Below are 26,018 nucleotides of genomic sequence, written 5' to 3' on the forward strand. Positions count from 1 at the left end.
TATACAAATGAGTGATACTCAGTGATACTTTCACCACCCAATGACTGAGGCTCAGCCCACTCCCAGCTAATGATCCTGGAACAGGGACAGCCCTGAAACCACACTCCCGGAGTGGAAATAAGAGCCCAAGCATCCCAGACTGAGAGCTGACCAAGGGAGAGAGACAATCCTGGGAGAGGGACCACCCAGAGAGAGCTGACCCAGAGCAAGAGCTGCTCCGGAGCAAAAAAGGGGTGAGGGTCTGGAGAGCCCTCACCTGTATACTGGGCATGATGTGTATGATATGGAATAGACTATTGGCCAATTTGGGTCTTAATCCTAAACCTAAGATCAAATCCTAGGCTAGTAATTGGGGCTGTACTTCCTTCCTGTGCTTCTCTTCTACCTGCAGACACTGGCACAGCAGAGAAGCTGGAAAGACCTTGACTTCCCTGGCAGTAGCTGTAAACATCACTGTTATCAGCCTTCTCCTCAGCACAAATCCAAAACATAGCCTCCCACTAGCTACTATGAAGAAAGTTAGCTCTGTCCCAGCTGAAACCAGAACACACAGAATCACAGAATGGGTTGGAAGGGACCTTCAAAGATCATCTTCTCCAAACCCCCTGCTGTGGGCAGGGACATCTTTCACTAGATCGTGTTGCTCAAAGCCCTATCCAATGTGGCCTTGAACACCTCCCAGGGATGGGGGATCCTCAGCTTCTCTGGGCAACCTGTTCCAGTGCCTCACCACCTGCATTGTAAAAAAATTCTTCCTTATGTCCAATCTAAACCTATCCTCTTTCAGTTTAAAACTGTTGCCCCTTGTCTTATCACTAGAGGCCCTGGTAAGAAGTCTCTCTCCATCTTTCTTACATGCCCCTTTTATATACTGAAAGGCTGCAATAAGCCTTCTGTTCTCCAGGCTGAACTCTCTCAGCCTTTCTTCATAGTAGAGGTGTTCCAGCCTTCCAAAATGGGAGGCCCCTGTTTTTGTGGCTCTCCTCTGGACCCACTCAATACAATTGGCTTCCTGGGCTGCAAGTGTGCATTGCTGGCTCATATCCTTTTTTTTTTTTTTTTTTTTTTTTTTTTCCTCACACAAGGCTGCTCTCATTCCATTCGTCCCAAAGTCTGAATTCATATTGAGGATTGTCTCAACCCACCTGCAGGACCTTGCACTTTGCCTTGTTGAACTTCATGGGGTTTGCACGGGCCCACTCCTTAAGCCTGTCAAGGTCCCTCTGGATGGTGTCCCTTCCCTCTAGTGTATTAAAACCAGTATTGTATAACAGCGAGGTGTTTGTTTAACAGCTTGTGAGAGGGTGGCCAACCTGTTGCATTGAGGTTGGCTCTGTACTGTCTGTCCTTCCAGTAAGTCTGATCGGCACTATGCTTACCTTTTGAATGAGAGCGTGGGAAAGTAGTTGGTTGGACTTCAGACTGGATGGATTGTTGTGGCATCCTGCAACCTGCTTCCTACCATCCTTTTTTATGGAAACCCTGCAGCCCTTCCTTGTCATGCACTCTACACGTGGGTGCACTCAATCAGGTGTGCATTTGATCAGAGATGGCATTGTCCTCTCACAAAGAGGAATATCCACACATTGATCACAGAACATAGGCACATTCGATAATGCTGGAAGAAGTGGTGTATCACTGCTTTTTAGTTGTGTATCTGTGAATCTATGTATCTGTACACATATGGAGCTATGTCAGTAGTGAGAGAAATGTTTAGTTATTTTTACTGTTAAGTGGGGGTCTCTTGAAATACCTCTATGAAAGACTCCTTTGCAGAATTTTGAAGGGCATCAGTTAATGTTTAGATCATCTCACAAAAAGGGCAGCTGCATTAGCATCCCTGTTTCCTTTTACTGCCGATCATATTCTTGCATGCCTGCTCTAGCACTAAGCTTGCTTTGTGAAATCAAAGCTAGTTTCTGGCATTAGGCGTTTAGAAATAATTCTAGACTTCTTGTCTGTATTCTGTTGCAAATTCTCTGCACGTTGTTTCTCCGTATTTGTCATCTTATTCCAGTGAAACAGGAGAATTGTGTTGTTAGTTACTAGTCTTTGCTGTAGAAAGACTGCCAGCAGATAATGTGAATAAGTGAAATAAATATTATATAGGGTGCTTCTCTCCTGAGCACAAAGATAAGGTTAGAGCAAAGTGCAGGTTTGTAAACCAGTATCAAGCACCAAAAATACAATTTCTGATAAAATAATATGCTTTGGCAGAAGGTTGCCCTGTATCTTAAAAGGTATTAACAAAAAAAAAAAAAAATCTTTTTCTAGTCTCCTTAGCTTCACTCATTTGTCACTAATGCAGTTGGGAAAACTCCATTTGATATCTAATACACATAAGTACTGAGAGAGGTTTTGCATCTGTTTCTAAAGTGAGCAAGATACCTCTTGTTTGTCACCAAATGTTTAAAAAATGCTTAATAACTAAGAGAGGATTTTGTGGAATATATGTTATCCACAACGTTTATCATTACTGCTTTTGCAAAGTTGAAAGGGTTTTGCTAGGATTAATGCTAGTCAGTGTTTGGATTGGAAGTTGGCTCAATTATATTAGCTGACCAAATAAACTATGTATCCCCTTTAAATCATAGAACGGAATGAATTTTTTCATTTTATTTCAGCCTTTTGAACTAGAGCAATTTTGCGGAAGTAAGAAGATTTATTTCATTAAGTCATCCAAGAATTTAAGAGGCTATTTCTTAAGTATCGCAGAATCACTGAGGTTGGGAGGCACATCTGGTCCAACCCCCTGCTCAAGCAGAGCCACCCAGAGCCAGTTGCCCAGCACCATGTCCAGACGGCTTTTGAATATCTCCAAGGATGGAGACTCCCAACCACCTCCCTGGGCAACCTGTGCCAGTGCTACAGTGAAAATGTGTTTCCTCATGTTCAGAAGGAACCTCCTGTGTTTCAGTTTGTGCCCCTTGTCTCTGGTCCTGTCAGTGGGCACCACTGAGAAGAGCCTGGCTCCATCCTCTTTGCACCCTCCCTTCAGGTATTTACATACATTGATGAGATCCCCCTGAGCCTTCTCTTCTCCAGGCTGAACAGTCCCAGCTCTCCCAGCCCTTCCTCATAGGAGAGACACTCCAGTCCCTTCATTATCTTCATGGCCCTTTACTGGGCTCTCACCCCTGTGTCCATGTCTCTCTTGTACTGGGGAGCCCAGAGCTGGACACAGTGTCCCAACCTGCTGGCAGAACTCCTAATGCAGCCCAGGATACCATTCCCCCTCTTTGCAGCAGGGGCACTTTGCTGGCTCATGTTCAACTTGGTGTCCACCAGGACCCCCAGGTCCTTTTCTGCAAAGCTGCTTTCTAGCTGGGTGGCCCCAGCACGTACTGGTGTGTGTTGGGTTGCTCCTAGGTGCAAGACTTAGCTCTTCTTCTTGCTGAACTTCATGAGGGTCCTGTCAGCACATTTCTCTGGCCTGTCAAGGTACCTCTGGATGGCATCCAAGTAGAGGGTGAAAAATAATTTCTGTTGTTGTTAACATATCTGAAATAATTTTTTCCAGTGGCTTTTCTTGATCTGCTTTCTGAATTGCAGTAGAACTTTGCATTATGTTTGAAGGTGGTAATTTTATTTACATATGTTAGTACTATTTAAATGGTTCATTATGGGAAAAAATTCCAAAGGAAATTATTCCTTTGAAGAAATACAGCTTCAGTAATTCTGAAAATGACTGAAAGTGTATTTACAGGCACAGTAATAACTTTGGTAGATTTGACGTAACCACCATTGTGTTCCTTGGGGAGAGGAAACGCTGCAGCAGGTTTGTCTATTTACTCCTACCTGTGGCCAGCCGCACCGCAGGGCAGGAACCGTGTGGTCTGTAGTGGCGGCAGCGGTGGGAACCGTGAGCTGCGTTCTGGTGTGAGTGGGCAAGGAGCTGGGAGGGGAAGGGAGGAGTTACTGGTGGATGAGTAAGAGACACATTCACTGTTTGAAGAGGAACAAATGAAGTACAGATGGAGCCATTTTAAGAGTGGAAAAGAAGGAAAAGCTGTAGGAACAGTCGAAAGTCTGTAATAATACAGTGTGGAAACTTTGTGGAAAAGTTGTAGAAAGAATAGGGATCTGCAAATTGCTAGGTAAAAGTGTAATCTAGGAAAATAACTAGATGATTGAGCCCAGATACTGTACCGAAGTAAAATAATTTTGGAAGTGACTGATTGATTTTAAGGTAGTATCATAACTGCATGGATTTTTGGAACCAGATTCAGGAGGACAAACTTTTTTATCTTATTCATAGGAGGTGGCCTGTGTTTCTAGTGCAGGCAAACTCTGCTACTTATTTATTTTTATTTCACTTCTTAGTGTAGCTTTCTAATTGCTGCTATTAACCAGAAAAAATGTTCTATATCAGTCTGACATATAACATAATCATAAAGGACATTTGTCTGTTGTTAGCCTTTAACAAGTATCTGGAAATTATTTATGGCAGGTTGGGAAAATACAGAAGTTGACAGTACTGAAACAAAATAGAATGGCATTACAAGTGGCTGTGAGTCACTGCTAAATAGAAAACTGGTAAATATTCTAACTTCTGACACTCAAGCTCTGTATGCTGATCATTTTACAGTATGAGAACAGATGTAGTGTAGCGCAGAATGTTTCATAGCTGCTGTCTCACCAAATTGTCTGAGAACTGTGTTGTTTCAGTAGTCGCTTTGTAACAGATTAACTTTGCTTTCCTCTTCATGTGTTTAAAGTTCTGTGTGATCATCTCTCTGTGAAGCAGGACATTCTTTACCCTTGGTATTAGTTGATTCACTGAGTTGGTCTCTTTTTCCCTATGTTAGAAAGGCACTGTGTGATCTGATTTGAACATGTGTGTATCTTATGCAAGGTTCCTTGGCTTGACTCAAAGACCAAGTTCTGGTCTGTGTATGAAGCCCTATTGTATGTATCTTACTTCTTTTAACTGCTCATGCCAGGGAGAGCATGATGGTTTGAAGATGAAACATAAATTGAAATATTTGCTTTTTTTGCTCCTGGTTTTTTCCTTGCTTTTATTTTTGTGTTTCATACATTTGAACAGACAGTATATTCCATTCAATCTCTCTTCTGTTTCAGATAAGATGATTTATATATAATGCATAAGTTTTTGGGTTGTATGATGGTTTTATTTTGTAGTTCTCTTTGTAAGGTAGGTTGTTTTTTTTTTTTTTAATATAGCTCTATAGAATCCATAGATATATGGAATACTTTAATTCTGTGAAAAAAAAAAACACGTAAAAATTGCTCACGAGAGTTGTCAGACATCTCAAGATTTTGCTAATTTGTATTAAATGCATTTTTGGCTGTGTTTCAGGTATTTAGGACACAGCTGTTAATGGAAAAATTAATGTATAAGTACAAAATAAGAAGGGCAATCTAATCTTTGAGGAAATGGCAGGATTCCTAGACAACTTCCGGTGGCCAGAATGTGAATGTATTGACTGGAGTGAAAGAAGAAATGCCATCGCTTCAATAGTTGCAGGTGTATTGGTAAGTTTTGAGAGGACCTGAGTCATAACTGTGTTGACTAATTAGGAAGTACAACAAACAGTTACATTTTTGTTTCAATTTTTGTTAAGTTTCATTCTTAACTGCACCTCAATGCAGTTTATTTCTTTAATTTTTTAAAATGTAATCATTAGACAGCTTTTTTTTATGAGTCACGTAACTTTGCATATTGTCTGATAGTGATGCACCATTTCTGCTATCTCTTCTTCAAAAAAGATTGAAATTCCTAGTGGATATTTTTTTTTCATAATTAGATATGTTACAACACCTATGTTATACATAGTTTATGTCTTGTGTTTAGAATCTGGATTCTTGTTCTTCAAGCTGTACAGGGAATTTAACCATACACTGATACTTAATTGGAATAGAAATTCCCAATTCCCAAATGCTCCTCTGAAAACATCAGTATTAAGGTTTGTGCAGAACTTGCATATCAAACAGATTTAGAGTCGGACTTAAAGCTAATAGCTTTCTAGAATAGTTTGTACTTGTTAAAAAGACAATTAAAACAACAGTATGCATGAACATTTGCCATGTTTTGTCTGTCTTTCTCTGTACCCTTCCAGCCTCATACCAGTCTATTTTGTTTCTAGTTTTTCACAGGTTGGTGGATAATGATAGATGCAGCAGTAGTTTACCCTAAGCCAGAACAAATGAACCATGCATTCCATACCTGTGGGGTGTTTTCAACACTAGCTTTTTTCATGTAAGTATATGTAAAGGGAGTTCTTACAAAATAAACATCAGCTGTTAAACATGATTTTTACTGGACAATATGGTGTATGATAAAACTTTGAATCACTTGGTTATACATTACTCATGAGCAATCTTGTAGCTTTTTGGATGGCAACATAAAGGTCTTGTTTCTTTCACCTTTGCCCTTTGTTTCTGGTTGTAGTCTGTCTGTTCATGGTTCTGTCTGTCCCCCCCGTCTGTTTAGGGTAGACTGGTTTTCCTGTGCACTTCGGCTGAATGTAAGAAAGCAGACTTTCCTCTATGCAAGTGGCTTTCTATAATAAGTGTTTAGATTCCTAGATCAAAATTCCTGTAATGCTGCCCAGTTGCTTACCGCAATATAAAACATTGGACTGTGTTTTCCCCTGGTTTTAAATCATTTTTACATCCGTCTCTGGCCCAAAACTTATTTGAATGGGAGAGGTAGTACTATTATAGCTATTGTTATAAAGATGTAAATGTTGCAAGCTTGAAGGAGAAGTAATAGCTTTTATTGAATCATACAATATTGACAAGAAAAAAGGATTAATTTGGATGTGCAAGACCTTCTTAACACTTGGTATCTGAAAGTTTCTGGGTTTTTTTCCACAGCAGTGTAGCTAATTTTAAGAAAATAGTCTTGTCCCTCCTTAAAGGCTCTCACTTGAATATTTACAGTATTCGTTGTGAAGTGTATCATAATCATGAGAGCACTGTGTTACTGGCTGTTATTATTCCTGTGAAGTGTCTTTAGATATTTTAAAAACTTAATCAGCCAGAAAGCGACTAGGAATTTTTCAATCACTATGTGATTGAAAGTCACTAATATGTGACTATACAGAATTCCAAATAATTTTCTCAGAATTTGTTGCATCTTAAAAAAAAAAACAAACTATCTTTTTACTTATACCTTTAAATTGATTTTCTAATCTGAAGTGTATACACTTTTTTTTGTTCCTAGGATAAATGCTGTGTCAAATGCACAGGTGAGAGGAGACAGCTACAGTGACGGATGTTTAGGAAGAACAGGTAAATTAACTCTAAAAAGCATGACTGTTTATTTGGTGTTGGATTTTTTCCTAAGTGGTAGTTAAACAAATAATTGGAAGTTAGGAGTAGGAGAGAACTTCTGTGAAGTTAATTTCTTTACAAAATTAACACTTGGAGATAACTACTGTCTTTGTTACAAAAGGTAAACTTAAAAAAATACAATTTCTGTATATCTTGAATACATAAATTTTCCTTTGCAAATCCTGAATAGCTGCTGGGAGGAATAAATTTCTGCCTTGTGGTAGGCTATGGAGCAGACATTCCTTAAGAATGTCTTATTTTAGAATGTATCACGAACATTCTGTTTTCTCTGTTACCTACTGTGTGGTGTCTGTGGACCTGCTGTCCTCTCTCTCTAATTCCATTCGTAATTCCCTCACTGTTTCCCATGTGGATCCCAATATCTGTTTTCATGTGATCTGTAGAGTATCTCACTGGAAATCTGCTAGGATTTACTAATTTTTGAACTAGTGTATGATGCTTTTTTGTGTCATTCATAAATCAGCTTGAGGGAATCTTTGCATACAAGTATTTTTCCTTTCCTGTGAGTGAGCAGGTTGATTATTTTCAATGGCACAACTTTCCTTTTTCAGCAGGTAATGTCTAGTTGTAGTAGATGTTGCCCATCTGAAAATACCTTTCTGGGTTTGTTTTATGTACCCTATTGGAATGCCATCCTTACCTCAGGAACACTGTAGCTTTGGCGAAGTACTTCATCATTAGTCAACTATGAGTTGTGTTAAATGATGTTATAGGCATTCCCTTCAGGGGAGGGGACATTTCTGGTAGTTGTCTGCTCACTAAAATAAGGGGAATCCAGCTACTATGTGTTTTACTAGAGAAGGCAGATTTTGGTTTATTTTGTCCTTGACACAGGGTTTTAACCCTCTCACTTTGTGCCTTCAGCAAGATAATGATCATCTGTCACTATGGGTAATAGTCTATGTGGTTCTCAGAGGTTTTAATATTTCCTGCAGGTGCTCGTGTCTGGCTCTTCATTGGCTTTATGTTGATGTTTGGTTCACTTATTGCTTCAATGTGGATTCTTTTTGGAGCGTATGTTACACAGAGTAAGTTTATTTCTTTTCGCGTATAGAAAAGTACTTTTGCTGTCAGCCAAAAGACAGAAAATTCAAAAGAACGGAAGCGTGTGGTCTGTTCTTGTCAGAGCCATACTGTCTAGTTTTGTAGTCAGAGAATGTTCGTATGAGTAGTGTTTTAAGTACACTTTCCAATAGAAAAGAACTTAATATTTCCTTTGTTACTTACTTTGCAGACACTAATGTTTACCCTGGATTAGCAGTGTTTTTCCAAAACGCGTTGATATTTTTCAGGTAAGTTATCTGGACAAATTTCCTCCCTTCCAAAGGGGTTTCCGAGTTACCTGCTTCCATGCATATTGATAGTCCTGGAAAATCAGTTCTGAAAGCTGGAGGCTGACTCTGGGTGTGGACCTTCCACAGGATGGATTTTGCTGCTCGAAATGCAGGACCCTCTGTATTTCAATTTATTGCCCACCCTGACCTTTACTTGTGGAGGGTGGCATGTAAGCCAAAGGGACCTCTTGGGTCACTGAGTAAACTGACATTGTACAGAGAACTGATGTGACAATATTAAGTGCACGATCTGATCAAATGATTTCTTAAGAACTATTATTTTTTTTTTTTAGTCTGCTACTTTTTTTTTCTACTCCCTTTGCTTCAGTGCTTAGAAACAATATTTTACTTGCCCCTTCTCAGCCCATGAGAGGCTCTTCATTCCACTCATGTTCCTGTTAGTCCAGCTTTTTCTGGTCACACTGAATTTACAGCTCTAGAATGCAGATGACTGAGGATAGAGACAGTATTGTGGGTGAGATATTGTCAGTGTCTTGGGATAATGGCAATAATACTTTAATCTCTGTGCTACAAATACCTTGGCATATATCCTAACAGCACTGGGTGGGAGATCCTATTGCCCTTTTCCTGACTATTTCATACCAATGGCTCGGTTATCTGATAATTGATATCCCCTAGATTTGTTTCTACTGGATGAGCTTTCAGTTATTAAGAATATTTTTTTTTCTAAAAGCATGATGGTATGTTCTGTAATATTACATTAACTCAATTTCTTTTATTTTGCCTAATTTTGTTAAGTATATCATATGACACTTTGAAATTACCTCTATCTGTAATAACTCTTTTTGTATGTGTAAAATATTCTGCAATCCATGAATTTTATTAGTTAAAAAACGACAAAGCATTAGATAGTGTAAGTTCCAAGATCAGTCACTGAAAAAGTTTGTATAACCCCCTATTTTGCAACTTCTTACCCATAAATTACTGTGCTAACAATTTTCCTTCTAATAATATCAAATGCTTTGCAGTGAGCTAGATCAACAGGCTCCACTGTGCTTCCCTACTTGGAAAATCAGCTATGTTCTTGCAAAATACAGCAGTTCCTAAGTCTCTTCTGTAGTCTTGCACATGATTGAAATGGGATTCTGATGAAGGCAGACTTTTGAGAATAGTTTCACCATGCCCGAAATCTTTAGTCTTTTTTCAGTAGTTTGATGAACTTATTTCTGAAGCTGCTTTTTGTTTCTGAAAGTGTCTTCCCTAGTTTCTATTGTATTCTGTAGGTAGGTATATTTTAGGTTTGTTTTCTTTTGTCTTCTAAAATTTGTTTTCTAGATACGAGCTATGAGACAAATTACAACTTTTTTATTAATTAAAAAAAAAAAAAACAGTCTTTGATTTTTATCCCACCACGCACTTTAGGCAGTAATGTTTGATAAGACCATCCCTTGCCATAAACTCATTTCCTTAGACCAGACCTGGGTCAATCAGCAATGCTCGTCTCAATGTCCTTATCCAAGACTTGCCTTTTGATTGAATCAGATTCTCTTCCATTGGTGGTGTTCCGTAATGTCTGTATTCCCTGAACCACGTGTTTCCTTCAGGACTTGTGCTTCAGCTCTGGTTGTTATTGCACCATTTTTTTTTTTTACTTAGTTTAGCATGCTGTATTAGTAGTTCTCCTCTCTAGTTAATTGCCCAGGTGTCCAGCTTATCATCGCTTGTTGTTGTTCTCAGTGTCAGTATTTCTCCCTCTTCATTCTCTTATGATTTAGGATGGCTGTGCCCTTCTTTACCACCTGTTTGTGGCTATAACAAAAAAAAAAAAAAAAGGAACAATAAGGAAATCATGCTTGGATTTGTTCCCTCAATATTTTTTTTTATTCATTACAGTATGTAATTGCAGCCAGCCTCATTTGGATCTCACTTATCCACCTCAGGATCAATATTCTTTTTTATTTGCTTATAAAACTTTAATTGCTTAGATTCTATCCTAGCAGGATGCATCATGTTCAGCTGATTGATTGCCAGATGCCAGGATGAGACTGGCTGCTCTATAACTCTGTGGATTGGTCTTAGAATCTCTTAAATAACAGATTTTTTTCCTTCAGAGGGGCAGCTGCTCTTACTGTGAGACCGGCTGTTTTTTTTATTTGAGCAGTTGCTTCAGCTGTTTCTCATAGTTTTAGCAATGCATAGTAAATAAAATATAAGCACAAAAACCAGATACTCACTTGAATAAAAGTTATGGTTACTGGAGGGATGTTGATTTCCAGTGTAGATGCTATAAGATTATAAGATACTATTAAAATTACCTTTTTCGCCTTATGTATGGTCTGATTTTTATTTTTTTTTTTCCCCGCTCCCCCTCTTAGTACTCTGATCTACAAGTTTGGAAGAACAGAAGAGTTATGGGGATGAGAGATCATGTATGGCATTGTCTATTCCATAGTTGCTATGTTGTACTATGTATGTAGATATCCTTACATTTATTTGTTCTTGTTTTGCTTTCTAAATTGTATGAACCAAGACAAATTACAGTTTCTGTAATAAGCTCCCTCTTTTCACAGGACAGATTTGTGAATATGTACATATGACTGTATATATCTTAAAAAGGGAATGTCAGGCTTTGTTTCTGAAGTCTTCAGGCTTATTTTTTCAAATATGTGGGTTTCCATCAACTCCTAAGACTTGATCTTTCAAACTTGCATGTTTGTCAGAGACGTCAGTGGAACTGTTAGCGAACAAGCAGGATGAAGCCCTGGTAACCAGGGTTAGTACTTTCAGGCATAGGTGAGCAAGGGCTGACGGCAAGGGCTGCCTGTGTAACCTGAAGGAGTAGCCAGCGCATGGATGTGACCCAGCAAAGCCTGTATTTAATGAGAGTAAGTTCTATTGTACGCTGAGATAAGAGCTGATTTTAAGAATTTTATATAACTGTTCATAAAAATATAAAGTAGCTATTTTTTTGTAAAAGGTTATGAATTTTTAAACAAGGCCCTATATTAAGCAGGCAAATCAAACTGTTCCTGACTTCTGATTGCTATAGCACAAATGACATTTGGTAGCACCACAGTCCTTAGAATTAATTTCATGCTGTTCAGTGTAATAAATACCAATTAGTATTTAATGGATTTACTGATATTAGAATAACAAAAAAAAAACCAAGCTGATGCCAGTCATACTTAAGGAATATAAAGAATAAATGAGAGTCAGACTAACATCTTTAAAATTGTGCTAGCTTAGTTTTCTTCAGGGGAAGCTTTCTGCTGATAAATGAACAGTTATCCTGCTACCCATTACCTTTTCTGTTTAAAAGGCGAGCATTTCAAGTGGGGATATAGTACATGTATTTATTGCTAACAATCTTATCTTGAAATAATTGCCATTTTTACGACTCCCGTTTGCCCCACTTAAAATGTATTTATCCCCTAAATTTCATGGGCACTTTATGGAAATGCTTCCATTATTGAAATCCAGCTTCTCCTAGCTGGAGTATGCAGAAAGGGAGAACAATTACGTTTTATAGCTTTAGACTGATCTTGTATATCATCATGCTGCTGGTGACTTCCTTGAGTTCTGTGTGGTTTTTAAAGCATTTGAATCTACCTTGTGTCTAAAAGCTTTTATAACTTTCCATGTATCAAGATTGCTGTCCAAATGGCATTAAACTGCAGAATGTAACTTCTGTGCATGATTACTGTATACTGTTAGTCATCTAATTGCTCCCGTGTGGGAATCTCTCCAGTGGACAGAATATGAAGCAAATACTGCAGCTGAAATTGTGCTACTGGCTAGACTAACTTCATCCTGATTTCACCGTCCTGCAGCAAATTACGATACATTCACTGGTGTTAATCATAGCTTTGTACATAAATTGCCTGTTTGGTTGTCATTTCAGAAAACTGCAATAAACTTTATCTTATGATGTTCTCAAAATAGTGAACTTCACAAGGTAACTATACAGTAGGACTCTACTTAATAGCTCAAATAGTATTGACCTGTAAGTGAGTGTTACACCAGCTAATAAGTAAACCCCAGGTTTTTGTTTTTAGGTCTTAGTTTCTTGTTTAGGAGCTGGGAAATGTTTGTTGGCTTTTTTACTAAGTGAGAAACAAGTGTAGCCCGCAACTAATCAACACTTAACAGTAATGTAGCACCTGACACTTGAACAGCACATGCTAAGTTTTTGACTCTGGAAGAACTCTTACAGTGTGCTTTAATGCAAGTCCCCAGTTAAAAAATGAGTTTTCTTAAGAGCAGGGCAGGAGCGTTTTTCTAAGGTTACCTGCATTTTCTACCAAAGTTTGCTTTCTTGCAAAAATTGCTTGGCCATCCCTTCTGGTTTTAGAGGAATGTTCATGCTCTGTATACAGCTGTTCAAGAGGAGAAAAGAGACAGCCTTGAGCATGTGTCTTTCCTGGTATCCTAAGCTGAAAACAGGCATAGTGTAAGAACCACGCAGGCATCATTTGGAATATCCTGAGGTCTGTTTAAGGTGGATAGGGATGGCTCATTTTAAGTAATGCCTTGGCCTGCTACACTTAACAGTTGTGAAGATAACCCTTGAGTTACTCCTAACAAAAGTTTGTTAACATTGGCCTATTTGTGTAACTGTGGAAGATATTTACTAACAACTGCCTCTAACAGAAGTCTAATGTAGGGTTTATTCAGGAAGTTGTATGCTGTATTGCCAGATATTCACAGGAGATGTTTTAACTGCCTTCTTATTTGTCCTCTATTATGCATTTAGGTCATTCCTTTGGCGAGCCTGTGGTTCTTCATTTGTTTACAGTACAGTATGTAAAAAGAACATGGATGAACTTAAAAGGAGGTAGTATGCAGCTTGTGCCTGACTCAAAAATCCTTACCAGACTTGAAGTATGACTTAAGTCTTCACATAAGTACCTTGTCTTGGCATATTGCCCAATCACAACATGTGATTAGATTAGTTCTATGAGGAAAGAACCTCATGAAGCTTTTGGAAAAAATGTTATTGATTTTTTCATGCTAGTCTTGTGTATTGCTGGAAGGGGTGGAACAGCATTACCTCATAGTCCACAGCTCTGACAGACTTTAAGTAACCTAACACGTCATTTGCAAATAAGCAAGCTTTTTTTTTGTGTCAAATCCAGAAAAAAAGTCAAACAAATAAAACCAGTCATTTTAGTACAGTAGTGGTTCATTTGTTCTTTATTAGACACCTTCCAGACCCCAAAGGATGGTGATGTGAGGGTTAACTCACAGTCTTCTGCTTCTGCTTGAAGGGACTCAAAACAAAACCTTCACAGGACTAATGTCATAGTCAACAAGAGATTTTAGTGTCTGACAGTTACTGATACATTATATAAATTCTGACCAAAATTATTTTGAAGTTTGTTTTGCTGTGAAGAAAACTGTTTCATGGCAGGAGCAGAAGATTAATGCTTCTCATTAATGTGTTAGGAGGCAGATAGCAGGACGCTTTTCTTAGAGCAGTTCTTTGCACAGGTTTATGTCAAGGAAAGTACTATAAAATGTATTTTTAGACTGGCATTTTTACCTGGAGAGAAGAAGCTGCAACAGAAGACTGCAGGTGCTTAAAATTAAAAGCATAGGGGGTAGATACAATACACACATAAGGCAACAAAACAAAAGCCAGTATAAAAGTAATTCTAGATACAATTATTCACTCTAGAAAATTCTAGGTTGTACTACATCCTACCCTAAAGTGCCATTATTTCTCAAAGCTTTATTGCAGTTGGGGGTAGGAAATACAATTATGTTCATATAACCATTTTACAACCATCTGTCTGTCTTAAGGCAATTTAGTGTTCATTTCCCTTTCACTTTCCAGCCATTAAGTCTCTTTGGCAGAACACAGTTGCTGTTGTAGCACAGCAGGTCCGCACTATTCTCAGGAGCAACATCGCACTTGTCTGGCCTGGCAGCAGCCACACGACACCACTCTCACGGGCAGGAGCATCTGCAAAGACCTGGCACAGGTACTCTCACCAGGGTGCTGCTTAAGTTACTTCACTTTCACTGGAGATGCCGAGTGACTGAGCTTGACCATCCAAACTGCTGCCACAGGCTTCGCTTCCTTCTCCACAAAATACGACAGATAAGAAATCGTGGGGATCATCCTCAGCATAATTGTCCAGCATCTCTAAACCAGGCATGCTAGGGTCTTCCAAATACTGGAGAAAGCCATAAACAACAGTTGAGATATCCACAGAACAGATGTATGAGAAATTACAGCGACAGAGCAGGTACTACCACCTATAGGCAAGCTGGTTCAGATCGGAATTCCCAGTGAGAGCTGCTAAACATATATTCTAGTCTGTATTTCCTTGAAACTACATTGAACAAGGAAAAAGTTAAAAATACCTTCCAAGCTATCTTACTTCTATGGGAAAGAAATCACCCAAACATCCATTTAAATTGAGTTAAAGCAATCCTACTTTTATTTTTAAATAAGTTTTGGCTAATATTGTTTTTATGTCAGTTCAGGCAAATTCCTACTGGTTAAGAACAAACCCCAGAAGCAAGCACTTCTTTCTTACACTGCTGGGGACATATCCTCCAACTGCAGGAATCTAGCAACTGACAGCTTGTCTAAAGTGCTGATTAAGCAAATAAGTTCTAAGATTCTGGTTTGTTCAGTGTCAGCAAGTCAGATCTGCATCTTTTATTGTTACCAGTAAACTTGAGTGACATTCTTCTCTTGTAGTTCCCTTTTGCTTTGACTTCCCTTCTGCTCCCTTTTCCTCTAAAAGTAAGTCAACAGCTTTACAATGAATGCATAATCAAAGAAAGGAGCATTAGAAAAAAAATGTAGGCCAGAGAAAATGCTTTCTGTTCCTCCTGCCACCCCCATATACTCTCCTTATCACTAAGCTGATTTTATGTTTCATGGGGAATTGGAGCCATCTACCAGTTCATGTACTGAACAAAAAAAAGTGCCTTTGAACACTTTTTCCCTGATTTAGAAAAAATAAAATAAATGGAACACAGGCACCTTCACATTGTTAAAAGACTGACATAGCTTACAGTTTTACTCAAAAGCTTGTTTTGTACTGTAGGAGGTGTCATAATCTGGCTGAAATGGGACCGCTACTCAAAGTCACATCTGTCATGGGACAGAATTAACTTTAAGTTCAATTAAGGCACCACTTTCTCTGTTGTCATAGCGAGGCTAATGAGCAACAGGATTATTTTTTCAAGCGTATTAACAAATGTTTCACACAGGAACCTCAAATACATCCACTTTAGCAAATTCAAGACATAAATGAACCTCAGTTTGGCTTTGCTACATGAAGGCGTTTCTGTGGTAGAACTGCTCCCTACAACTCAGATGCTGAAAGCTGAGCTCCTTCTGTAAAAGACGAAAGCATGTGATTTTTCTGAAAATCTAGAGAAGTACGTATGAAACTGCCTTAAAATAACTGGTGGCCTGTACTCATGGAAAGTGTTTTAAGATGAGAAGCCTCAGGCTGGTAGTAGAAATACACATTTAAAAAATTCTGTGTATTGACTGATTTTCTTTCGCTTCTTATTGGTGTTTTGCCCAAAACCAGGCTCACTGTTCAAGAGTACCTACTTTAGCTGCATATTTTCCAGATTAATACAATTCCTCTAAAACACATTAGGATAGACTCTACTCTTGCAAGTCCTTTGCATGAAGCGCTGCACTATTTTAGTACACACCATACAAGAATTTTTTTCCTCTGTAAGATACATTTTGCTTGATATGTGATACAGCTGTCTCCACTGAGCCCCCATGAAATGGTAGCTGATGTAGCATGAAAAGAGAAAATTATTTACTTGCGACTCTGCAGAAAGTCTGGGTTCATTCACCCATTCTTCTATAAAAATATGGAAAACCAGCTCCACAATCACAGAATCACCTACTATGTAGTACTATAGACTACTCTTACAGGCAGATATATACAAAGAAATACACCTCAAAGAACTGCAAACAAATACAAGCTTTTAAAAATATGGAACGTATGCTGAACAAGAACTTTTAAATCAAGAACTTCGCTTAAAGACTACTTCCTGTTTAAATACTAAAAAGAGGAAGATGAACAAGACTGAAACAATATTGTTTAGTACAGAAATGCGTGAGCTGCAAGGAGAAAAAAAGTCATAGGATGACTTTTTTCATCTGAGTATTGCTAAAACTACAGGAAGAAAATAAAAAGCCCAAGAACATTCCCCTAGGTAGTCCATAGTCTTCAAGTCAGTCCTTGTTCTTAAAACGATCAGTGTGCGCTTTTCCGTATTTGAATTTCTAATCAGAGCCCTAGTTCCCAAGTACATGTTCTGCAGCACACAAAAGCTTTTAGCTTCAAGTGAGTAACTCTCTCAGGGCTGATGACTTGGATAAGGAAAGAAAGGGGAGGACAAGGGGTAGTCAAGGAACAGAGGATCTTACTCCAGTTTCATAACAGGATTATAGCAGCATTTTTATCTGAGTGCAGAGAAAAAAAATAGTTGAGTAAAAGAGGAATAAAGTGGGAGATCATATCTGAGAAAAGTAAGTTACGCTAAGTCAACAATTATTTCTAACTATTTCTATTACACAACAACTAGCTTCATTCATATTCACGCCAAGATCATCACTTTTTACTTTACAGGGGGAAGAGGGCAGGGAGGAGAAATAGAAAAGGTTTGCACATACCTCTTCAAAGTGTGATGGGATTTGTAAAGGTGGCTGAGACCAATATTTTATTGTTTTGTGGTATTTCCACAGAAGAAACAAACCAACTGTTATAAGATTTGCAAAAAGTAACACCAACACAAATATTAGTACAATATATCCAGCTCTGGTTGCCTCTGAAAAAGAAAAAAAAAAACCAAACACCATATACATATGGTAGATAAATATTTATACATCATCAAATGTAAAACAGTATGCAGCAAGCTGAAATTTACTACACTTGGTAATCAAAGTGTAATTTCGAAAGATAAGATCATAACTCTGCTATGGATGCACCCTAAACCCCTGTGTTCAGAAGCAGCTTGTTTTATGATTCCATGTGGAAGTTACCAGCTCCCATGAGCTACTTCTCCTTAATCACACAGACCAAGGGAAGCTTCTACTTGACATGCTAGCAGGGCAAGGCAGAGCTGAGGGAATCGCTGCTGGTGGGCAGAGGGCAGGCGGGGAATGCAATGTCCTTCCACCCTCAAGTTGTCAGCAAGGGCCACTAATGCCAGGGGCTTCTCTTTCAGAACATGCACCTGCCTTCAGCAAAGGGAGCATCAGAGACTCCAGCATCACAGCTCAGGCGCTTGCGATCAAGTACTTGGTCAGTACTCCCTGGGAGGTCAGCTCCTGTGGGGCTTCGGAAACTGCATAAGCAGGTTTCACCTACACATCTTCCAGTGAGTTTGAAGCATGCTAAAGATCGGTTTTGCCTGTGTGTTTGTGGTCACATGGAGAGATTCAAGAGAGGGACAAACTCTCTTCTCTTGCACATGGCTTCTCTTTTCATCTCGTACAAAAACATGGGGCTCGAAATGTCAGAGAAGGAAGCAGGTCAGAGAGGGACCTTCCTGTCCAGGAGGCAGGGGCTGTGGGAGAGGATTTGCTAGAGTAACACCATCTCCTTCATCGATTACTTCCTCTAAAGACTAAGTATTTGTGTTTTCTTTCTTTGCTTATTTCTAGAAAGCAATATCCCTAGCAGTATTAATGAAGGAAAAGGACAAGGGGAAGAATACAACACAGACCCTCAATTACTGACTGAAAAATTCCTTATTATTTTGCCATTAATTACAATTGTGCTCTCTTAGCACTCCTGATAAATATGGGTATGCAAGTGACCAGTTACACGATCTAAGACTCATGATCTACACTCATCCCACTATATACAAACAATAACAGAATTCAATTTATACCACTGATTTCAGTTTTGTAACACTCTGGGACACTTTGCAGTCCAAGTAATCGGTGATCTGAATGCAGCACCAATTCTATTTGAATTCTAAAACAATAAAGTGTCAATTCCTTTAGGTTTTCGATTTTGAATAGTGTATTGCTTGTCTTTGTCTCCTGTTTAAAAGAGAAAAAACAAAACAAAACAAACAGGTATTACTGTAAAAACCAGATCTGTCTTCAGTGCAAATCCCCTCCCCATATTTAAGTTTCTCATTCAAAAAGCACAGATTTTATTTTTCGTAATTTAGCTTTCCCAAAGAAGAAAAGCAGTAAAATATATTTCAACTTTCATACTTGAATGCATTTGAAATTTCATTATTTTTAAATGAAATGAAGCCTGAGCATTTAAAACCATCCATAAGGGCATGAAAAGTGTCTCATTTTATTCACAACATGCTGCTGGATGCTTTGATGCAGCTTCTGTAACAGCTCAGGCAGTGAGTGCAATATAGGAAGGGGGAGGGAAAAACAGGCCATGAGAAATGCCTCCACCATCAGAGGAGGCTGACAGAAGCATAGTTCAGTGAAGAGCTTCCACCATCTGAGCTCATTCTACTGAAGAGGAAAACAGCCAATGGGCAGTGCAAAACTTCCAGTCTCCACCTGGCCACCACAGTCTTCTGGGAATTTTTAACCTGTAAGGGGCTAGGATAACAGCCTTGGTGAAGCTACAGAAGCATACAAGAGTGACTTCTTGTCTTAATCTTAAACATTAAGGCATTTTATGTGTGTCAGAAAAATACCCATTGGTGCAAGAGAGGAAGGAAGTGAAGGCATTTCAGATTTAGCAAGGTCTTTGAAACACAAGGGTTTTAAATTTTTTTTTTCTGCTTCTGTTTGTTAAACAATTGACTTCAGAATGACCTTCTTTTGAATCTTCTTCCTCTTTTTTTTAAATGTTTTGAAAGTGTAACTTAATCCCTCCCCTGCAATGTCAGGCTGTCCAGAACACAACTACCTAAGCCCCAAGTAGCAGCATAAGTACATAATGAGACCAACACCTCGAAATCTCAATATGAACAGGGACAGCTCCTCCCAGCTGTGTCCAGAATGTTTCTAAAAACTCTGCCTTTCCCTGCCCTAGGAAGAGGCAACAGCAGGCCAGAGCAGGCTGTTACTGAAGCTGTCAACACAAACAAACCCAGCACAGGAAAGAAGGAAGGATATTTCAGAGTTTTTCAAATTGCCTAAGCAAAATTTGGAATCTAAAAGCCATTTTAAAGCCAGCTTTGACACTTTGTGCTTCTCTCCCTTGACCTGCCATGTGATTTAACTGTTGTTTCATACAGAGGAAAAAAGATGGTTTTGAAATTTCGTAATACATGCAATACTTCTGCCAAGACCAAATCAACTTTTTTTCAAGACATCACATGGTGACCTTCACTGCTAAAGAAAAAAAATTACATTAGTTTACTTCCTCCATTTCTGCTGTTTTGCCAAGAAACACTGACTCATATCTCTTAGTCACAAAGGCATTATGGACAAAATAAATTAGAGAGAATTCTTACTTTTTTAGTAGTACTTGTTGCGTTCTCCCAGTAGGACACATGATACTGAAGAGTGTCACCTGCTTCAGATCGAAAAGGGGGTGTGACTCTAATGAGAAGTGAGTCAGAGCTTACAGTCACACTGTTCACTTTAGGGGGCCCTATAGTAGCTAAAAATAAAAACAGAGAGACCAGTGAGCCTCTGGGCTGCAGAACAGCTCATCATACTGTCTCCAGCTTTACTTAGATGCTCTCAGCAAACATGCTAAATATCAACAGCTTTTTCTCAAGAAAGGCAATACAACATTTTCACATCTACTTAATGCATTTAACATATCTACATTATTACAAATCTAAGGAGAAAGACTTGAAAGTGTAATCGAAGTTAGACAATGAAAAAAAGTTTCCTGTTTACCTTCCCTGGAAATTCTGTAAATATTCCCTAGAATGTATCTGAATTTATCTCCAGTTAATGGTGATACAATTTTGTTCATTTGTTTAAACAGCCTGCCACACATTCCAGGTTCTCTAAAAAACACACTGGGTCAATAGATTGGAAGAGGAAGAACTAGTTTCCCCATCCTTGCTTTGATGTCACCATCTGTCCTACAAGGTAAAGACAACTACTTCCTTTTGTGAAATACTCTGAGGTCTAAACAATGCAAAATATTATATAAAGTACTGTCAGTCATAATACAAGAGACTTGTGTGATCACAGGTATTAGTCATTTATCCATTGTATCTTGACTTCTTTCACCAGTTTCAGCTTTATCAGCATTTGTAAAGCACTCCAGGATCTCAAAAAATCCAGTCATACAAATATTACAGTAGTTAACAGCTGCTTGCATCCTTACTATTAACAGTAAAAATCAATCCTTGCATGCAATCATTGCCTATCGCACCTCAAAAACCCCAGCAGAACCTGCTCTGTCCACTGTTACTTAAAGGAAATTGGCCTCCATGATCTTTATATTGGTAAAGAAATTTCAGTTTCTTTCTACTTCCTGTCGCTGTACAACTGCAAACACCTTGTGTGTCCTCGCAAAGAACAGACACACAAACATCTCTGCCACACTGAGCTTCTCCTTCATCTTGTATTCCCATTAGCCCAGTGCTTTCCTAACCCCCAAAGGATCCCACTCCTAAAGAATACTGCACCACAAGCTATGGATACATCAATGCACAATTCAGGCAGTTCCTCATCCCCCCACTCTTTACTGCTAGAGAAAATACAATTTCTAGAACTGAAGTCACCAGGGAAAGTATCCCACTCTTTGCAGCATGGACCACCACTGCTCCTCACAAGGTGTGGGAGAACTTGAACTGAAGAGTTAATAAATCCATTCCTCTGCTTTGTTATGATTTTATTAAACTCAACATTTTCTTTCTTCAAATCCCAAAATGAATCACAGCAAAGCAAAGAGCAGATCTCAAAGAACAATACTTGTTCACACTTTTAACAGAATTTAAAGTGTGCTTTTGACCCTTCTACACTGTAGTCAGGACAGTTTATATTTATTAGAAAAGGAATCTGTTCAACAGAAACAGCTAGTTTGTACTCAGACTATGACAACCCAAGGGAGCCTATATGAGCGTGCGGCAGTGCTATGTGAGGAAACAAGAAAATGGAACACTGTCTAACAAAATATACCTTGTAGCTCTTATAAGGCTCAGCCACCCAAGGAAACTCCTGTTTCTCTTTCAGTACCTGTTTAAAGAGTGCATGGCTAACCCTGCTACAGAGGAACTAAGGAGCATCAAATACCTAGTGACACACCGACACCTTGTAATCTTTTTTAACTGAACACCTACAATTCTCTCACTTGGCTTTTGTAAATAACAGAGTCAAAAAAGTCTAGAACAGACAACAAACTTTTCTTTTTTTTCAACTAAAACCCCTTTGAGAGAGAGAGACACTGAAATCATAAATAGCACTTACTGTTTCTCTCTGCCACAAATGGGTCTGTTTCCACCCAGTCAGAAGTCACTTGCCCTAGCTCAGCCCTCACGCGCAAAACAACAGCCCAGCGCCGCTCCTTAAGTGACCAGGGAAAACTGCATTCAGTCTCAATGATATGGGTGCAGTTCATCTCATCCCACAGGTTAAAAGCCCCTCTGCAATACAAAACAAAGGACAAATAAAGCATCACCAGAACAGTGCAACTGAAACACAATCCCTCCCACCTAGACAATGTTTCTAACAAAATAATGTGTTACAGAACCACCACTTTGATGTGAGTTTATTGCACAGCCCTTTCAGCACCTGCATTTCCTCAGTACCTGGGAAAATTAAAATTAGTGAGAGAGAAGTTGGTAAGGTTAAAATTATACAGGAAACTATGCAACATTTCTAGATGCTCTTCAGGTCTTCAATCTTTTCTCAGTTTTATGGATATATCACAGGCTAAGAGATTGTCAGTCTTCAGAAGCTGCTTTCAGATTGTATTGTGCCAGGCTGAGCCGCAGTCTACTCCCCCAGCACCCTCCCAGGGCTGAGTGTCCCCCTGGCAGCCAGCAGGGGGTGTGTCACACAGCTTGGGAGGGTACACCTGACCCGGATTGGCTGTTCCAGACCATGTGACCTCAGCTCAGCCAGAACAGCCCAGGGCAGGCAGGAGGAGGGGGACATTGGTGACTGGGGTTGTCTCCAGGAGCAGCTGCTGCACACACTGAAGCTCTGCTTTCCCGGGAGGTGGCCGGACATCGCTTACTGAGGGGAAACAGAGAATAACATCGTTGTTCACCTTTTGTTTCTGTGCCTGGCCTTGGCCTTTGCTTTAATTAAACTGCTTTTATCTTGACCCACGAGTTTTTCATCTTATTCTCCCCCTTTATTTTGCTGAAGGGGGAGTGACAGAGGGGCCTGGTGGGCACCTGGCATCCCACCAAGGTTAACCCACCACACAGATATACATAAAAGCATTTGTAGTAGATAACTTATTCTTTCATTTCTATGCTTATTTTCTTTTTAACCAATTGTGCTATTGGATTAGAATAAAATCAGTTTGGTTGTTTTTAGACCTATTACTTACGTTTTAAAATGGACTGTATATAACACCAAGCCTCTATCCACTTTAACAGGAGACCACCTCAGCAAACTACGAAAGTTATAGGAATAAACCTTCACATCCTTTGGTGCCGGTAAATGGGGAGAAGATGATGCTAAAGTAAGAAGAGGAATAAAAGTAATTATTGAAACATTCAAGTACACAGTAACTAGCTTTCAGTCTCCAAATTCTGTCACCACATTTTCACTGCTTTGCAGGCAAAACCATTCCTCATTCCATTTCTAGGTGCATTAGTAGCAGTACATTTAAGTCCCTGCTACCCACAAAGTACTGAATTGCAACTTATTGCTTTTATTTATTCCATACAGAACATAACCTTGAAAGTACAGAGCCCAGCACAAAACAATAAACCCCCCACAGCTCCCCCATGAAGCTATAAATTAAGGTCCATAGCCACTTGTCACTAAAAAAGCTCATCTATTTCAATTGTCTGCATCTTACATTTTACTGTGTTAACAACTCCAGACACATTTTTCCTGACCATCTGCATCCTGCTAATTTATTTGAAAATGCCGAGGTCAATTCACTGAAACTTTCCAGGAAACAGGTGAAAAAAAAAAGCCTCCTCGTACGTAAACATTCACAAACACATAGTGCACTGTTACACTTGCAAGCCTGAAGTTTTGTCAATTTTGAAACCAATCCCACAACGTAGAAAAGGACACAAACCTCTGTTAGAGGCATGCCTTCTGCAGTAGGAATGTCCACCCAAATTCAGTCACATTATAAACTCCTTGGGTGAACAAAGACTGCAAGCCCTCTCAAGCAGCTTGTCAGGAGGTAAGCAATATGGAAGCAGAGAGCAGTGTCTCTAGTCCAGGAGAAGAACCACTTCTCTCCTGGCTCAAGGAGGGCGGAGGAGGAAGCCATCTACTGGAACTGGTGCATGGCCAAAGGCCAGGCACTGAGCTGGGGGCAGGGGGCTAGAAAAACCAAGTGGAAGGAGGACACACAAGCAAAAGGCTGAGAACCAAGGGCTGGGAAGATGTGGGTGAGTGAAGTAAAGAAAGCCAGATGAGAAGTGGGGGAACAGCTGGAGGGAGATCTTAGCTGGCAAACAGGGCAAAACAGCAGGCTGGAGAACCAAAAAGCACTGAAAGACAAGGAGACCACTGGCAAAGAACTGGGATAGCTGAAAGAAAGAGTTTAAGATTAACACAAGTAGACTGAGGCAAGGAAGACAAGAAAACAGTTATCACATGCCTCTAAAGCCAGAAAAGCCTCACACTTTTAACCACAGCACTTCACAGCCTGCCTGTCCTAAGAGGGAGAAAGGTTTCCCTTCTACACTTCTGTTTGTCTGTGCAGTGATTCCCTTACACCATTAAATATACTGGGTCAACAGGTCCTAAGCTCAAAGACAACCATGACATGACATATGATATCCCATTTCTTTTTTTGTTCTTAAGACAATAGTCTCCTACGATATGGTTTGTTAACTTTTACATAAATAATATCAGAAGAGCAAGCTAAATTCAGGCTCCAGCCTTCTTTGGGAATATGGGGATAACGTTAAAAAGTTTTTCCTTTTTGATTTCTACATCTGATTTTGTTACATAGTACTAGACAGCACACTGATGTTGATACTGCTATCTTTCAGAACAGATGTCATGCCAGGCTCTTAACATGCTCCATGCACAGGGAAGAGATGATATGAATCTTCATAAAGTTGCATTAAACCCTAAGTCCAAAATACCAAATAACTAGTTAAGCTCTCAAGGTTTTAATTAGGTATGTTATCAGTTTCTTAGCCTCAACTTTTTAGCAGTGCTCTTAAGTAAACACACATTGCCTTAGGCTACAGATAGCCTTTTCTTCATTCAAGAAAAGTTTTAATTTTCCAGACACACAGATTCTTTCTTGTGCTCTCACTGCTTGTCTGGCATGTGGCAAGGTATCTCACACCATCAGTAATCTGTGCACTCAGACATCCGATACAAACTAATTTTACAAAATTCAAGAAGAATGAAACACAAGCACTAGCATTTTTTTTTCTTCTCTCCCTCTTAAAAAAAAAGGAAAAAGCAATGAAGGACGAGGGCAGCTCGTTTATCTTCTCTTCAGTCAAGACTGCACACTGATTATTTGCCTTACATTAGTATTCAGAAACAGAATCATTTCCCCTACCAGCTTCAAAAACATTGAAAAAAATTATCAAGTCTATGGCTCTGCAGTTGAACATCAAGGTGCTGTACACCACAAGGCACTTACTACACTGAGGAGCTGTTTCCGTAGCACACCAAAGAAACACATTTGTATTTCAGTTAGATATCTCACCTTGACAAAGGAAGTTACTTAAAGTTCTGAAATCACACACTGAACTGTGTAACTGTGTGAACTGTGTAATCATTAGTTTGTATGACCCAAAATAGCAAAACGCACATTTCAGAAAAAAGCACCTACATATGCAAGTATCCCAGAAAAACTCAAACTACCCTAGCCAGGGAAAGGCAGAAATGCCCCATCTTTTCTGTCTGCCCGGAAGATGGTCTCGCTGAACCAGTTCTTTTAAAGCATCTGCCAAACAATGCTCAGATTGTTTTTTCCTGATGCAGAGTCTTCCTGATGCTTCAAGCCACAAGTCAAAGCTTTCACATAGCAGGGTGTGAAGCCACAAGTTACAGCGAGTGAAACCAGCACAGGTCAGCCTACCCATCAGTTTCACAGCCTCCAAATTTCTGATTCCTTCCTCTCCATCAGCCTTTAGCCTTTGCTAAATGGCAAAAAAGAACTCTGGAGGTTTTTGGATTGACTTTTGCTGTTCTAGTGTACTGAACTGGCTTCTCATCTTGTCAGATAAGCACCAAAGCCTGCAAAAGGTGAAAAGCAGAAGCATGTGGCCAGGTGGGGATGGGTGATGACAGCTGGTTATTCTTTTGGCTCATATTTTAATGTGTTGCATCTCCATTTGTAACAGAAG

At 39.3% G+C, this 26,018-nt stretch overlaps 2 protein-coding genes across 2 annotated transcripts; one reads left to right on the forward strand and one right to left on the reverse strand.

Moving 5' to 3' along the window:
- The first annotated feature begins 5,319 nt into the window (after positions 1 to 5,319).
- Positions 5,320 to 11,351, forward strand: TMEM50B (transmembrane protein 50B). The gene is made up of 6 exons (XM_010078936.1): positions 5,320 to 5,496; positions 6,108 to 6,220; positions 7,190 to 7,257; positions 8,256 to 8,348; positions 8,555 to 8,612; positions 10,991 to 11,351. Exons 1-6 carry the CDS (start codon positions 5,398 to 5,400, stop codon positions 11,034 to 11,036), a joined length of 477 nt encoding a protein of 158 aa, XP_010077238.1. The 5' UTR covers positions 5,320 to 5,397; the 3' UTR covers positions 11,037 to 11,351.
- A 3,269-nt stretch (positions 11,352 to 14,620) lies between these two features.
- Positions 14,621 to 23,192, reverse strand: IFNGR2 (interferon gamma receptor 2 (interferon gamma transducer 1); the record flags this gene model as incomplete). Its single annotated transcript, XM_010078937.1, has 6 exons — positions 14,621 to 14,794; positions 17,281 to 17,435; positions 18,504 to 18,657; positions 20,052 to 20,200; positions 21,970 to 22,145; positions 23,063 to 23,192. Coding segments are annotated over 6 exons (938 nt in total), but the record flags the coding sequence as incomplete, so codon positions are not given.
- Between the last annotated feature and the right edge of the window lie 2,826 nt (positions 23,193 to 26,018).

Source organism: Pterocles gutturalis, unplaced genomic scaffold, assembly GCF_000699245.1.
Source record: "Pterocles gutturalis isolate BGI_N339 unplaced genomic scaffold, ASM69924v1 scaffold24628, whole genome shotgun sequence".
NCBI lineage: Eukaryota > Metazoa > Chordata > Aves > Pterocliformes > Pteroclidae > Pterocles > Pterocles gutturalis.